Raw genomic sequence first — 16,286 nt, 5'->3', positions numbered from 1 at the left:
GGTTATACTATCACGCTGCACAATCCTACCACCGGCCTCAGCGGTCTGCCCTGCAGCAGCAGCTTCCTGGCTGCACTCAACGGGTGGCGTAGTCATCAACTATTTACTACTAATAGACTGCCGTCTAGTTTGACTCCCTGGGCACGGACCGGGTCACCGCCACGAGACTACGACCCTCCACTGATCCGGCTCCGGGTAGGCTCCCGCGTGAGCAACGCAGCGCGACACAGGCCCAGGGGCGCGTCAACACCACCTCTCGTCATGAATTAGATGAGCTGTGGGGTCACACCAAAACTCGGTTGCACAAAAATTAGGCTTTTTTTATTAAAGCAGTTTACACTAGAATTCTGATTAAATTGCTTTGTTGAATTGGGGCAATTGTATCCTATCAAATGTTTTGGCTACCTACAGCTTTAGCTATTATTATTTGGCAGAACAGTTTTACTAATGATTTATATGGTTTTAGAAGGGGGCTTTTCACCACTCCTGAAATACCCTTTTTTTAATTTTTTTTAACAATTCTACATTTTTGTCGCTCCTCTGTAATTCCTGTTAGAAATTTATGAACAAAGTGACAACCAGGTGTTACCATTCCAAAAAAACACTACATTACGCTTTGAGATTATCCACTCTGATTGCACAGTATGACAATATACCACCCAGATGTCAATTTACTCACCTATTTCCAGGAGTAATTTTGTAGGAGATACAGTTCACATTTGGCTTGCCGAACAAAGTTATAGAATATATAAAGTCAAATACGTTTTTAGCTGGGATTCTAGAATATTCTGGAATTAACAATCTGATGCTGACACTTAATTGTCACTTTAGTTATATACTGTGAGTTTATTCGATCACGGTCGGTGTGGTATAGCGCATCCCTCCATTATTGGTATATCGCCGCCGCGTCCCTTCTGCGCAGGGAGTCTAGATGCTGCACTCGCTGTGTAATAACTTATCCAAGGTCACCAAGCAGAGACTGTTGGCATCGGGCACCTCCCATTTACTTAATGATTACTTCCGCACACTCCCGCACTTAACACTTTAGTGTCTGCGGTGGCCGTCACTTGTGATGTTATGTAATGTGTAGATTGTGATACAGATGCATTATAAGATTTCCTGTTGGCTGAATGCCAAGGAGCGGTGACGAATGGAAGTCCTGGAGAGAATTCTCTACACGTTACTGTATTCTCTAGTGCTTCCTGGGTGACTGTGACCACAAATGTGACTGCAGCTAACTCGCACGAATGGTGGGGTAGTTGTAGCTGCAGACTGTCTACAGTACTACATGGAAAATATAGGTTTTATTGGGTTTTATAGCACCATGACCTTCACAGCACTTTTCATTCTTTGCATGTTTTTGAGTTTATGAATCTGAGTTTATTGCAAAGATGAGAAATTCAAAAGTGCCTCTAACTATAATCAGATTATAATGCACTCCTATATAAACTAACCGCGACTCCATGTCTGTGCCAGCGTCAGATCGGATGCCGATTATGTCTGCCACCACTTCCTGTTAGCTGACCGCTAAGACTAGCATTCTCGCTGACCGCTACTGTAACAGGTCAGGACAGCGGCACCGCACCTTGTGACCCACCATTCCAAGCAACCCAGGACTGCAGTGCTCGCATCGCAATTAGTCCCAACAGTCCCTTTACCTTTTTATGGAGGCCCATGGGGAGTGCGGTATGCTGTATGGAGGCCCATTATCGTGCATGGAGGGCTATGTGGGGGTCACAGTTGGGGGATCATACGGTGTCTGGGTCACTATACTTTGCCGTGGGGGTACAGTTGGGTCATTACAGTGTGTGTGTGTAGGAACTCACTGGAGGGGGGGGGTATAATCCAGCCATTTGTGGGGCACTTTTGTTGGCATCATTCTTTATGGGGTCAATAAAAGGGGAATCTAGGGCTTCAGTAGGAGGAAAATTTACTTTGTAAAGGCTGCAAAATCGTGAGGGATGCCCTTCTCTGACCCGGCCAAATCTTTTTTTGGGGGAAGGGGGTGTGAGGGGATGGGGGCTCCCATTTAGAACATCTGCTATGGCGCCCCATGACTTCTATCTACTGCCCTGTGTAGTACCATCATATTCCGCATCACTGTCTCCATTGTGGCTCACAATCTAAATTCCTTATCAGTATGTCTTTTGTAGTGTGGGAAAAAACTGGAGAACTCGAAGGAAACCCACTCAAACACGTGGAGAACATACAAACTCCTTGCATATGTTTTCCTTGGTGGGACTTGAAACCAGGACTCCAGCAATGCAATGCATCAGTGCTAACCACTGAACCACTGTTCTGCTTTCCACCTTTTTATGTTTTTGATTCCCGTTAGCAAAATTGATCATCCGAAAAGTTGATGCCATTTGTAATTTCTTTTCTTTGCCTCCAGGGGCGGCCATCGGGAGACTCATTCATTCAGATGAAGTCGGCAGAGAGGGCTTTTCTGGCCTCACAGAAGTGTCACAAGAAGACCATGAAGGACAGATATGTGGAGGTGTTTCAGTGTTCTGCAGAGGAGATGAACTTTGTCTTAATGGGGGGAACTTTAAATCGCAATGGCTTGTCCCCACCGCCATGTAAGTTACCATGTAAGTTTGGGCTGAGGGTCTTGCCGCTTCTCTGCGCTTTGAGCTGGTAGGTGCTGGAACTGCTTCCTTCTTTATGGGGTTTTGGCCGGTTGTACTTATTATTCGTGAAGTTGGGGAGGGTAACAAATCAACGTCTGCAATTCCTTGGCGGTGAATAAGATTTTGGGGCATCAGTGGGATGTTTATGCAGCCTTTTTATTCTTTTTGTATTTTTCTTAAAGGGGAACTAAAGCAAAACTGACTAAAGTATGAAGCCTCCACTAACGCTTCTAGAATCTTTCAATCGAAAAGTACTACAGGGATTTCCTTTTTTTTTTTTTTTAAATTTATGTTTTGGGGAGAAGTTTAAAGACCAAGTGTTTGGTCACCACAATAACAAGAGCATATCATACAACTAGAGCTGTGACATATAGGAGCTCAGATAAATGATTATTGCAGCTTTGCATGTAAGATCTCTGCTTGATATCATTCAATAAGAACCTTCATTGTTTATTTCTGCTGTAAAAATCTATAGACGCTGGTACATGGCTGATTAACCCTCTAATAGCTGGACAGTAACATGCTCCCCCCCCCCCCCCCCCCCGGGTTTCTGTTTAATGATTGAAATTGGAGATTTTAATTGTGTCATTTTTCATTATAAAAAGAACTTTTGTTTGCCAAAATTATAATGCCCACCTTAATTCCTTGGCATTGCGCGGCATAGGTGTATGGTGAAAATATGCCACTCCATGCAATGCAGTTCCCGGCTCTAGTATACAGCTAGCACCCTCGAAAGTAACTCTTGCGAACCTCTCAGATCCCGCAGTCAATTTTGACAGTTGTATTTGGGAGTTTAGGAAGAGAGGTGTCACTTCTGATACCCAACTTTCATCTATGATGTGATTGCAAGTTGCTGATGGGTTGTTGGGGGCCTGATGAAGGGCCCTGTCTGCCATGTTTCTACTCCTATGAAGCCTTTGGCTGAGCATCATAGGAGACCAGTAAATATATAGTAGACTGCAATACTGTATTGTATAGGTAATCAAAAAAACAAGTTGAACTCTACACACCCACCCCTTTTTCCCATAGTATAAATAAAGAAATCTAAAGAATTACTCCCCAAAAATTCAGCAGTTTGGTGTGCTCAATTGTCCAAGCAAATAAAATGTATAAATATCTTATTTACCAATATGGTAAAAAAATACAATTGTCAGAATTGCGTTTTTGACAGACCATATCCCCCAAAAAATGGAATAGAAAGGTCCTTATTATATGTACACCAAAGTAGTAGGTATAAAAACTACATACTACAGCTTGCTCCACAAAAGAGGGGGGAAAAAAAAACCCATATAACTTTACTGCCCTAAAGATACAAAAGTTGTAATGCGATGAAAGCCAATTTTATTTATTTATTTATTTATTGTAGTGAAAAATGAATAAAAAAGCAATAAATATATACTCACTCTTAAAACAAAGTTGCCCTTTTTTACTGCAAAATGAATTTTGTAAGAACTAGAAACAATAGCGGAATTGCAAGGTTTTCTTAATTTTTTTTATTCCCCACCCCACCTCCTCAAATGCCTCTCCGCTTGGAAATTCTCCTCCCTGATTTTTCAGTGCATTATAGGATTAAGTGAATGGTGTTTTTCAAAAATACAACTCGACCCAAAAGAAAACAATCCCTCATAATAGCGATGTCGACAAAAAAAAAATCAAAACTGTTATAGAACTTGGAAGAAGGGGATGAAAAAATGAGAGCGCAAAAACTAAAAATGAGCTCATCCCGTAAGAGGATAATATGGCTCTGATCATATGTGATTTGTCATACGTTCCATAAATGGGAGTGATTCGCTGTAAATGTTTTACAGCGAATCACTTCCATTTATGTTGTGCCGTGATTTCTCCGGAACTCCATGAAGATTGGATGGTGTATCCCCTGACCCTCGTTTGTCTAGGGACCATACACTATAGATTATTAATGGGCAGAAGGTCACTGGCTGTAAGTCTCGTTTTCTTGCATTTTTATGACATGGTACCCTGTTTAAATATAAACAGGAGATGCCCTTTTAAGTGTGATCCTTTTTATTTCTATTTTAAAAACTTTCTTTTTTTTTTAAATTTTGTTTGGATTTAGTTCCCCTTTAGGTGCCTTTTTAGTTGTCTAGAAGCTTTCACCCGGAGCAGAGGCAAACTGCTTCTTTTGATTTTTCTTGTTTAAATTACTTCATTTTTCTACTCCTCTTCAATGCTGATCTTGGGAGCGACTAGTTGTGCTGCGCCACCACAATAAATATGTAGCTATTATTATTTTTGCAATTCAATGAAGACCTGATACTAATCCTGACATGTCTGTCTTAGTAAATTATAATTAGTTTATTTCCGGAGTAACTTCAGTGTTGTGCCATTCCTGTTATTCCTCTTTTTAGAAATTTTATAAATAGACAACTGGGTGTGTCCCACTTAAGGGTGGGTCCCTGTGCACTCTGACTGTCCAATCAGTTCTGACACTCCATGTAGGGACACACCCCCTTGACAACAGGAATGGAAACACCCATTTGTTCAGAAGGGGTAAAAGCGGAACGGAACAATGCAGAGCTCTAGGAAAAAATGCTCCACAATTAGAAGTATTTACTAAAATAATCATGTTTGGAGCGGTTACAGCCTCTCTAATTTCCATGCACGATTCAATTAAAAAATGTTTAAATGAATCTTTTAGTAAAATATTTTTCGATTCTCATGATTGCTGCTGATTTTGCCAATGAAAAATAAGGTGTCAATGACGACTTATACTTTTGTACAATAAGGTCTTAAAATAATATCAAGGAATTTCATTCTATGCAATTTCCTGATGGCCATTGAGGATACAGGTGACTCCAGCCATAATGGGCCCCTGGAGGCCCCAGGACTTGTATTCACCTGTAGTTACGCTCCTGGGGTCTGGAGTCCAAAATTATTTTGTAGGGCTGTAATTTAAACCGAGCAGTGGAACTTATCTGGAGGATGGACTCTTTTTAGCAATCTGATCTCTCTCCAGTTGTATATGATTTTTCAAGTTGACTCCTGTTTTAGGTTCTGGTGTTTGTGCCCTGTGGGTCTCATACCTTCATAGCGTTAGATTTCAGGGGTGAAAGAAGGGGAGGTAGCGTCTTCCACTTCCACAGTGATGTACACAGCAGGTGTTTTATTTTTTTATTTACTAGTACTTTACAATTATTATCATGGGGAGTATCTGGAAACTGACTTACTAAATGTTTGCAACAAACTTCCAGCAGATGTGGTTGGAAAAAATAGTCTCGTATTAACCCCTTAAGGATTTAAATGCATGCATACAGTACACTGAAATATATGTGGATGTTTTCACAATTTCCTCCCATCACTGTGAGTGTGTAGACAGCTGAAAATTAAAGGAAATCTGTCAGCAGGTTTTTGATATGTAATCTAGGAGCAGCATGAAGTAGGGGCAGATATCCCGATTCAGTGATGTCACTTACTGGGCTATGTTTTGCAGTTTCAGTAAAATCCGTGTTTTATCAGCAGGAGATTATCACTAGAGGACTAGTTGCCTCCTGGTCCAACCACACACCTGCAGTAGAGAAAACAGGGATTGTATCAAACTGACAGTATGCAGACCAATAAGTGACACATCACTAGAATCAGGGTCTCAGCCCCTACATTATGCTGTTCTCAGATTACATAGCAAAAACCTGGTGACAAATTCCCTTGAATCTGCTTGTTACATTTTATGGGCCTCCTCTACAGAATCCAAAATGTCCTGTGCCAGGATTCTTCTCTCATAGATGCGTTTCACTCTTCCTCTAGGTTTGTCTCCCCCATCGTACACCTTTCCAGCACCCACCGCCGTCATTCCTACTGATGCAGCTGCCCTTTACCAGCCTTCCCTACTCCTCAATCCACGTGCCCTGCAACCATCGGCAGCGTATTACCCAGCTGGCGCTCAGCTCTTCATGAACTACACTGCTTACTACCCAAGGTATGAATGGCCAGGAACAGTGTGAACTGGCACTGATACCAGGTTAGCTATGCTCCATGGATATCGCCGATGCATCACACTTCTGGGACTTGTAGTGCATAAATCCGCAACTGTGCACCTACAGTAGCTGAGGCTTCCAGGTCGGTGTGTAGTGGGTCATACCCTGGAGAATTAAATTCAAGGGCAGAAGGCGGCAGTGACTGTTAATGGGTGAGCGAGCGGCAATAAATCTCTAGGAGTAAAGGCTTCTGTAAGGAGTAGAAATCTTTCAACCTGCCAAATTGTTGCCCTGGAGTTAAAATAGTTGTGTGCGAGGTCAGGCTTTGTTTCTTAGGTGTGCAGCTCCTGTACAGAGCGAAGAATGTTACCTATGTAGGAGACCGCTTCCAAAGCTCCTGAGGTGTGGTAGACCTTTAGGACACAGTCGTCCTCATTTGGTGGTGCGCTCTGTAGAGATATTACAGTTTCAGCAAAAAATGTAGAAATTGTTCATTACACAACAAATGATCACTTTTTTTGTAACATAGTTTCCTTATAAGATACAGCTCTGATGACTGGTCACACAGGTGAACGATGAAGATTCCCGGTCAGTGACTGCAAACGGCGATCTTGAAAAAAAGATTAAAAAAAAAAACTGGAAAATTTATATAACTTCTTAAAATTCAATGCACAACACTTATTTGCTGAAACTGGAATATCCCTTTTTAAATGTATTTCTAGATTGGTGCACCGATGTGCAATACAAAGTTATATTGTAGTACAGTGTTGGCCAGAAAAATCGATGTAAATACTTGTATGGACAAAATTTACAAAAGTATTCTATAGTGTGTGTGTGTGTGTGTGTGTGTGTGTGTGTGTGTGTGTGTGTGTGTGTGTGTGTGTGTCTCACTAAATTAGAATATCATCAAAAAGTTAATTTATTTCAGTTCTTCAATACAAAAAGTGAAACTCCTATATTATATAGTCATTACAGAGTGTTTGTTTATTTCTGTTAATGTTGATGATTATTATCATTACAGCCAATGACAACACAAAAGTCATTATTTCAGTAAATTAGAATAATTAATAAACACCTGCAAAGGCTTCCTAAGCGTTACAAAAGGTCCCTTAGTCTGTTTCAGTAGGCTCCTCAATCATGGGAGAAGACTTGCTGACTTGACAGATGTCCAGAAGGCAGTCATTGACACACTCCACAAGGTCCCAGAGTTCCAATTTTCATTTGGAAATCAAGGTCCCAGAGTCTGGAGGAAGAGTGGAGAGGCCACAATCCAAGCTGCTTGAGGTCTAGTGTGAAGTTTCCACAATCAGTGATGGTTTGGGGAGCCATGTCATCTGCTGGTGTAGGTCCACTGTGTTTTATCAAGACCAAAGTCAACGCAGCCGTCTACCAGGACATATTAGAGCACTTCATGCTTCCCTCTGCCGACAAGCTTTTTGGAGATGGAAATGTCATTCTCCAGCAGGACTTGGCACCTGTCCACACTGACAAAAGTACCAATACCGGGTTTTTAAAAAAACAGTATCACTGTGCTTGATTGGCAGCAAACCCGCCTGACCTTAATCCCATAGAGAATCTATTATAGAGAATCTATGGGGTATTGTCAAGAGGAAAATGAGACACCAGACCCAACAATGCAGACGAGCTGAAGGTTGCTATCAAAGCAACCTGGGCTTCCATAACACCTCAGCAGTGCCACAGGCTGATCGCCTCCATGCCACATTGCCGCATTGATGCAGTAATTGATGCAAAAGGAGCCCCGACCAAGTATTGAGGGCATTTACTGAACATACATTTCGAATTTTAAAAACCTTGTTTCAAGCTGTTGTTATAAAGTATTCTAATTTACTGAGATAATGACTTTTGTGTTTTCATTGGCTGTAAGCCATAATCATCAACATTAACAGAAATAAGCAGGATTACAAATGCCTGAAGAAGGAGCCTCTGTGCTCTGAAAGATATATTATACATACACATATAATAAGATTAATATAATTTTTTTTTTTTTTTCTTGTTAGCCAATAAAGGTATCACTCCGAGAATAGTTTTGTCATTTTTGGGCCTAAAAGTATTGTCATAGATTAATGCACAGATGTAGAACTAAAATTTGGTAAAGGGCTTTTCCCATCTCCTCTCCTACCACTGGAGGTGGGACTACGGGATCAGCAGAGGTATTCCCATCTCAACCGTGAAATGCTGAGGGGGAAAAAAAGCTGGTGTCCGATTGTTGGGCTGATGGCGATCTCTCCCCATTCCCCATTCCCAGGGAATGTTGTATTCTGAGATCTACTGCATTGAATTCCACTTATCCAACCTCTTGTTCCTTGAAAGATTTTTGGGAGTGTCCCTCTTCCTGCCATACACATTAGGTGTTCGAACGATCCTGGTAACTTTTTTTTTTCTCTCATTTGTATGGGGGACTTTTACCTTTTTTAACGGACCGAATTCAATTTTTGTTTCCTTCTGCACCTTTTTTTATGAATGTGGATCATTTGACTAGAGGCAAAATAACATTCTCTCACTTTTCACTTGCTGTTCGCTCTGTAAGGTGTGCACTGGTTTATGAAGACTTGTGGTCGTGTTTTGCTCCCTGACTTTGACGTTAGATTGACCCTAAGGGTTTTTTCTCCTTTTTGGATCTCCTTTTTTGTGTTCTGGAATGTGTATATTCTAGTGAAGCCCGCCCTTCGCTTTTAGCCTATGTAGACTTTTACATTACTCTGCGTCTTACCCCAGAACCTTATTTTATGTAGCCATGAGAAAAGCACATAGTGCCTTCAATTGTAGAAGTAAGTACCAGATGTATTGTGGAGCCATGGGGGCGTCAAGTCAAGAGAATTAATTTTAAAAAGGTGTTTCTAAGTATGTTGATGCCTATTGGGGTAAACAGATGCCCCTAATTATACAGACCGCTCAGCCACTTTTTTTAAATTATTTTATTAAATTTTTTAAAGTAAGCAAAACCTAAACATAACTACCATCTACTACAGTGATGCATTAAAAAAAAGGAAAGGGAGGAAATTTAACATATGCATTTAAGAGTGGTACAGTAACTCAATCAAATAACGTTGTCTGACAATGGTATAGTATACTTTTAAACAAAGTTGAATAAAAAACAATTGAAATAACATTCTAAAATATTTGTGTATATAATATTAGTAAACCGCTCGGCCATTTTTAGATTACTGATATCATTGATTTTATGCTAGTATGGAGAAAGTGATTAGGGCTGGAAAATATAGATTATTTTTTTTTTAAAAAATTTTAAAAAAATGTTCTGACTTTTTTTTTTTTTCTGCTGCTATTGACATAAGATTATTATAGAGGTGAGAGCCTGAACATTGCACAATAAAAGTATTTCTAGATGCCACCACCAGCTGGCTGAATACACCGCTATGCAGTAAGCTCCTCCACCGCTCCCCCTGGTGGCCATAATAAGGATTTTTGTACCTGGTAGAGGGCAGCAGCACATCAGACTTTTCCTGCATTGTCAAGTCATAAAGTGGCATGTGAAGAGCATAAAGACCCTCTGAGATCTCCAGAATGACCAAGGGCATTAAAGGAAATGGGGATTGGGTTTTCTCTTTAAGCTGACTCCTTCACAAATCACTTGTGTAAACTTTAGGATTCACTGGTCATGGAGGGACAGCAGATATTTATATGAATATAAGAGTGAAATGTCCAATCAGTAGGCTTTTTTCTTTTCACTCATGTTGTCTTCTCTATTCTTCAGCCCTCCAGGTTCTCCAAGCAATCTTGGGTTCTTCCCAGCCACAGCTGGTGCCAGTAGTATCCCCCCTCACAGCGGCGGTGCGGTGGTCCGCATGCAAGGACTGGCCTACAACTCTGGTGTAAAAGAGATTTTGAATTTCTTCCAAGGTTATCAGGTAGGCGGCCTGGGGTGTAACTAGGCTCTAGTCCCTATATTGTCACATACTTGCATACATTTCTGTTGGTGGGGAAGGGAGGGGCATATGGATGTTTAACGCCCTCCTTGCTCTGGAACGGCCGCTTTTGGGTGCGGTTTATAGAAGATACCCCTCCCTTCCCATTCGGTCCAGGATGCCCTAAAGTTTCTGGGATTGTGTTGGAAAAATCAGGGCAGTCCTGGAAAACTTAGGACATTTGGCAGGTATGTTGTTGAAGTAAATGCTGTTTGTGTATGTCTGTCTATCCAATAGGTGCTTGACTTTGAAATGTTAGTCTTTGTGGGCAGCTTTAGTCCATAAATTTCTGAAAACGAAAATCCATTTAATGCACCTGAACAGGTTGGGATTGCAGCAAACATGGAGGCACAACCTTCCTGCTAAGCAATAGTTTTCATGTTGCAGCACACAGATGATTGACATGACGCTAGCTCGCTTATGTGGTTGCTTCTGTTTTTGGATTGGTGTTTTGCACTGCAGCATGTATTGATTTTAAGTTATGTTAACTGTTGGGCATCGGTACAATGACGATCATGAGCTTTACAGTGCAGTTTTCCTTGCACGGACTCCTGTGTCAATGATTCTGGCCCTTCTCTGTGCAGAGAGCCACTGATAATCCCATTAGTGTGGTGGTCTGGTCAATTTCTGACCTCCAATAAACTTATTAAAGGAGTGTTCTCGTTTAATCACAGTATTAATGTTCTGCAACTTTTTAATATATTTTGTATTTCGGGTTCTTACTTTCAAGATATGTGTTGGTGAATGAGAACCGACGTGTTTACATTCGGGGGTTGCAGACCCCCTACGGGGCATGCTGCTGTTAGTGAAGCAGTGGATACAGTTATGTTCAGTCTAGGCAATGCTCTGTGAGCTAAATACATCAACAATTGCTCTTTAGGGGTTTGCTACAATTGGTTTAGCTCACAGAGCATTGCCTAGAAAAGTCTCTGAATGTAAACAAGTCAGCAAGCAAAGCTGAAAATGGTGAGGAACCAAAAGTTGTAGAGCTTTTTCATGATCCTGTAATGGTTAGATTTATGTAAAGAGGGTTATGCCGGAAATAATAACTATAGGAAAGGGAATAATTTGCTGATCTCTGGGAGGGTTTCAATTGCAAGGAACCAGCTACCCCAAGATCTGGGCTCTGGAATCTGCCTCTGCAGAGCCCCATCGAGAAGTGCACACGCTTAACCCTTGCTCCATTCATTGTGTAAGGGACTGCGGGGGAAAGCTGAGTGCAGCACTCCACTATTTCCATCAGTCCCATAGACAATGTATGTAGAGGACTTTGAGCGCACCGCCACTCCATTTAAAACAGCTGGCTTCTACAGCCCAGATTTTTGGATCACTGGGGATCCCAGTGGTCGGCCCCCAGTGATAATAAACTCCCCCTTCAACCACCCATTTATTTATAATTTCAAGGGATTTTTTTTTTTTTTTTTGCATTTCCACTGCTGGTATCTAGCTGCACTCCACCTTTTATGTATAGTTATATTTCCTGCCCCAAGTCTGCAGTCCCTGCTAAGAGAAGTGACTCTAATAAATCTGTATATTCACTTGTACTTATTCTTTTACCCTAGTACTCTCCGGAAGAAGGTCTACTCCCAGTCACTGACCAAGCCAGGACCTTGATCACCCACCCAAAAGAATGGGTCTGTATATAGAGGTCTTTTCAGCGCTTATAAAGAAGTGGTATGTTAAATCATGCTTCGCGCTTAACTGATATCCATGTCGTTTCTGCGGTCATGTCGAGAAGCTTCACCGCTTGCAAAGTATATTACATAAATGCAAAGTACGGTAGATGGTACTGGCAACCGCCTGGTTATCACAGGAGTCAATAAGAAGTTATTTCCATGATTTTGGAATATTTAAGATTTACAATATATAGATGTATGACTATATAATAAACCACGAGGGCCACACACAGGAGAACGGTCTACAGCGAAAAAAATATTTTCCTTTAAAGCACCAGTGTTCTGGTCTAGGCTAAAAGTAGGAAAAATCCACAGGGCAAGTGTCATTTAAACATTGCTCTGGTGGTTAAGAAAAAAAAAAAAACACTTGACCTCTAGGAAATTAAATATGAACGAAAAATTTGTACTTTTGTCACCGGTTTCTATACCTAAAAGTCCAGTGGGTCTTCCTTGAATCACACTGCATAGAGAGTAGGACCACCCACTGGACTCCTAGTCCATTTAATTTACATGTGCTTTAATTTTTTTAAAATTTTTTTTTATAATTAGTGAAGTCACACTGCATATACGCAGTCACAGAGGGACACGTCTCCCAACTTTCATAGACTGGGAGAAGGACATTTTGTTGTGGCACATACACCGTAATTGTGCCTCTACTGAAACCCATTAGTGTTCTCGCTCACTACAATACAATGTTTCATGGCTTCCATAGAGTGTGATACTCTGTGACCATAGCAAGTTATGATGTCCCTAGAGGGAGCCCCCACTAAAGTATGATACCCGTAAACCTCTATGGTTTACGATTCATGTACATGCACTGATGGTCTCCACAAGTGATGACCGACTAAATATAATATTAAAAAAAAAACCTAGCCAAAGGCCCCTATGCTCTGCTCTGTGCAGCGTGAGGTCTGACACTCCACTCTGCAGGTGTGCTCTAGTGACATCATCGCGCCTGCTGCATAGAGCCTCAGATGCACAGGCTGAATGGCAGAGGAGGGATTCAGCGGTCACCTTTCTGATACTGTTGAAATCCAGAAGCCAGGTGGAGGAGACCCCATACTGGCAACGTGATCTACCGCCATGGATCGTATGTCCCTGCTTTCAGGGGGGGTGTAATTATAGTGGGTGCAGGGGTTTTAGGGCAATGTTAATTCAAAGTTGGGGGAACCCTGTTAGAGATTTGGCATTGAGGCCCACGAGCTTCAAGTTGCACTATTGTATGCTGTTGCACTAATTTGTAGTCCTGACGAGTGGCCCAAAGGGAGCAAGGTTGGTGTTCTCACTGAATGTCCCTTTGACCTCACATGTTTATCATCTTTTTTTTTTTTCTTTTTCTACAGGTTTTCCTCAACCAGATTAATCCTACATTGTCACTTTGCTAAGCAGCAAGCACCTGGCCATTTTTTTTTTTTTTTTTTTTTTTTTTTTTAAATTTCTTAACCCGGCCAGAAAAGAATTTTGGGCAGAATGACTCCATGGAAAAAGCAGCCTATCCCAAGATTTGATGTAGATTTATATGTAACGTAGACCGGGCGGATGGACAGATCTTTCAATGTGTAAGATGGTTTAACCCCGAGATGAGATCAGACGTTTAATGATGACCTCATCGCTCCATTTTAGGGCGGGATAACTTCTCTATCAACCTCTTTTGACATGTTGAGAAGCGGCACTAACCACCAAGTATGAGGAATTTCTACACCCAAAAAAAAAAAAAAAAAAAAAAAAAAAAACCTTTATTTTTGAACTTCCTGTTAAGTCTTTTCCACTGCTGCACCAAAAGTGTTAATACAGCGGGTGATGATATTTTTTATGCATATTTTATTTGTTCAATTTAGGAAACGAGAGGTTCACTTTCTGTAGAATAAGACCACTTGCCCTGCTAAGAGAAGACTGGCTGGCTGTTCCATATCTGCATACATTGTGTGTTGTATATGATGCAACATACATTTTTTTTTTTCTACATCAGAATTTAAAATTTCTAAAAAGCTTTGAAATATTCTATGTAACCTTTTTAGTTTATGATAATAAAAAAATAAAGGTGGAAAAAAAAGTTTAAAATAAGAAAAAAAAATACAAAAAAAAAAAATTATGAATTTGTGTGCTGGCAACATGAAGCAGATTTCTACCTGTGAATGCAAATGCCCTCGCATGATGCACTCCCGTCATTTATTTTTGCTTTTTGTCAAACACTATTTGTTACATTTATATATTAAATATTTGTACATATTTTGTGAACCTCTTGTGAACATTATATTATAGTAAAGTGGCTTAAGTATGAATTAGCGCTTTAATTATTCACTTAAATTTTTTTTATTAATATAATTCTCTAAATAAAAAACTTTTTTTTTTTCTGGGTTTCATCAAAAGAAACCCCCTTGTGCACCTATTTACTGCCATGAGATATTTGGATCATTCTGTGCTGAGGGTCCTGTCCATGGAGCAAACATTGTGCTTCCTCTGAATTTTTTTTTTTCCTGGTCCATACTCCACGTACATCCATGGTGAGAAGCCACTTATAGTCCAGCAACATAAGAAAGGAGGACGTGTATATACAATACTGTACGGATGTTCTTCATATAAAGATTCCCCTACACAGGACACTACCTGAGCTCTTTGGGTTTTCACGGAGCGATGATTTAGTGAATGCTGAGATTTAGGTTGTTCGTATCTCTATAAACCAAGACTTGGGGAATTTATGGATACACCATGAAGCAGATTCCCTGTCGCTGGCATCCAGGCATGGTGGGAAGCCAATGAAACCCAATGGTGTCAACCCCTGATCCAATCGTCTTGAAGACTTGGAAGCTACTTGCATGTTCTTGTCACATTTACACCACTTTTGTTAAACCATCATTGAGAACATTGACCAGATGGTTTCAAGGCAAAAAAAGTGAACAATTCTAAGTGACTATATAAATTTGTGTGTCTTTGCATGTCTAGATAAGTTTATCATAGTTTGTGCTATAAAAAGTAGTTTTGTTTCTGTTTATGCTCTGTACCGATTACATGACTGTTTTATTAATGCTGTATTGCACAAACGAACTGCAAACAAATAGGATAAAATAATTGTCTGTGAATAAACTGTTTACATGTGCACATAATAAAATGCTTTTTTTCTGCTTGTCCAAATACTTCTGGATCCTCAGTGCTCCTTGTAATCACAGTGACTAAAGAATTAATATTGTCTATTTGTATCTGCAGACAATTTACAGACCTTTTCCAGCATTAGGACAGCTAAATGATCAAAAAACATAATTTCTTATAAAATTCTGTTCGTCTGCTGCTTCAACTAAAGGGGTTGTTAGACATTAAAATTTAGTATGTAAATCATAATGTAAGAGGAAACGTGTTGCAAAAAAACCCATCTACAGCACGTAATGTTTATCTTAAAGGGGTTGTCCAGTACTCTTGATAATGGCCCAATGTATTTTTATGTTGAAAATAAGTTTATTTGTAATTACCTTGCGCTTCTGTTACAGCCTGTGAGCGGCGCTATCACTGGCCGCTCGCAGGCATCACGTGACCCCCGGCTGAAGCCGGCTCTGACATCCGCTGATGTCAATTCAAGTTCCGTCTGCAGCCGGGCGTGACCCAGTGCTGCGTTCCACGGTGAGTGATGGCTTGAGGGCGGGGTCACACCCAGCATCCACCGCGTGCTCTCCTTCTCCTCAATCATTGGGAAAGTGCACGGTGGATGCTGGGTGTGATGAGCGGGGTAACCCCGCCCACAGCCCATCACTCAGTGTCGCCATCCTCCTGGCCTCACGTCCATCCGTCTATCGTGTCACCATCCTCCTGGCCTCACGTCCATCCGTCTATCGTGTCGCCATCCTCCTGGCCTCACGTCCATCCGTCTATCGTGTCGCCATCCTCCTGGCCTCACGTCCATCCGTCTATCGTGTCGCCATCCTCCTGGCCTCACGTCCATCCGTCTATCGTGTCGCCATCCTCCTGGCCTCACGTCCATCCGTCTATCGTGTCGCCATCCTCCTGGCCTCACGTCCATCCGTCTATCGTGTCGCCATCCTCCTGGCCTCACGTCCATCCGTCTATCGTGTCGCCATCCTCCTGGCCTCACGTCCATCCGTCTATCGTGTCGCCATC

The 16,286-nt window shown here is 41.3% G+C and overlaps 1 protein-coding gene across 5 annotated transcripts in view; it reads left to right on the top strand.

Moving 5' to 3' along the window:
• Nucleotides 1–15,313, top strand: part of ESRP1 (epithelial splicing regulatory protein 1) — an 83,738-nt gene extending 68,425 nt beyond the window's left edge. For 2 of the 5 annotated variants that reach the window (XM_073679662.1, XM_073679661.1), the window contains exons 12-16: nt 2,393–2,591; nt 6,390–6,561; nt 10,293–10,446; nt 12,066–12,137; nt 13,523–15,313. In XM_073679662.1, the coding sequence (XP_073535763.1) occupies nt 2,393–2,591; nt 6,390–6,561; nt 10,293–10,446; nt 12,066–12,137; nt 13,523–13,564 (639 nt within the window). In that variant the 3' untranslated portion in view covers nt 13,565–15,313. Of the gene's footprint in view, nt 1–2,392; nt 2,592–6,389; nt 6,562–10,292; nt 10,447–12,065; nt 12,178–13,522 lie in introns of all 5 variants that reach the window. The other 3 variants (XM_073679663.1, XM_073679665.1, XM_073679664.1) reach the window with 3 other exon arrangements.
• The last annotated feature ends 973 nt before the right edge of the window (nt 15,314–16,286 follow it).

This window comes from Phyllobates terribilis, unplaced genomic scaffold (assembly GCF_046119375.1).
Source record: "Phyllobates terribilis strain yellow unplaced genomic scaffold, ASM4611937v1 Scaffold_4__5_contigs__length_816908805, whole genome shotgun sequence".
NCBI lineage: Eukaryota > Metazoa > Chordata > Amphibia > Anura > Dendrobatidae > Phyllobates > Phyllobates terribilis.
Note: the sequence above shows the minus strand (reverse complement) of the source record. Positions and strands in the feature narration are given on the sequence as shown.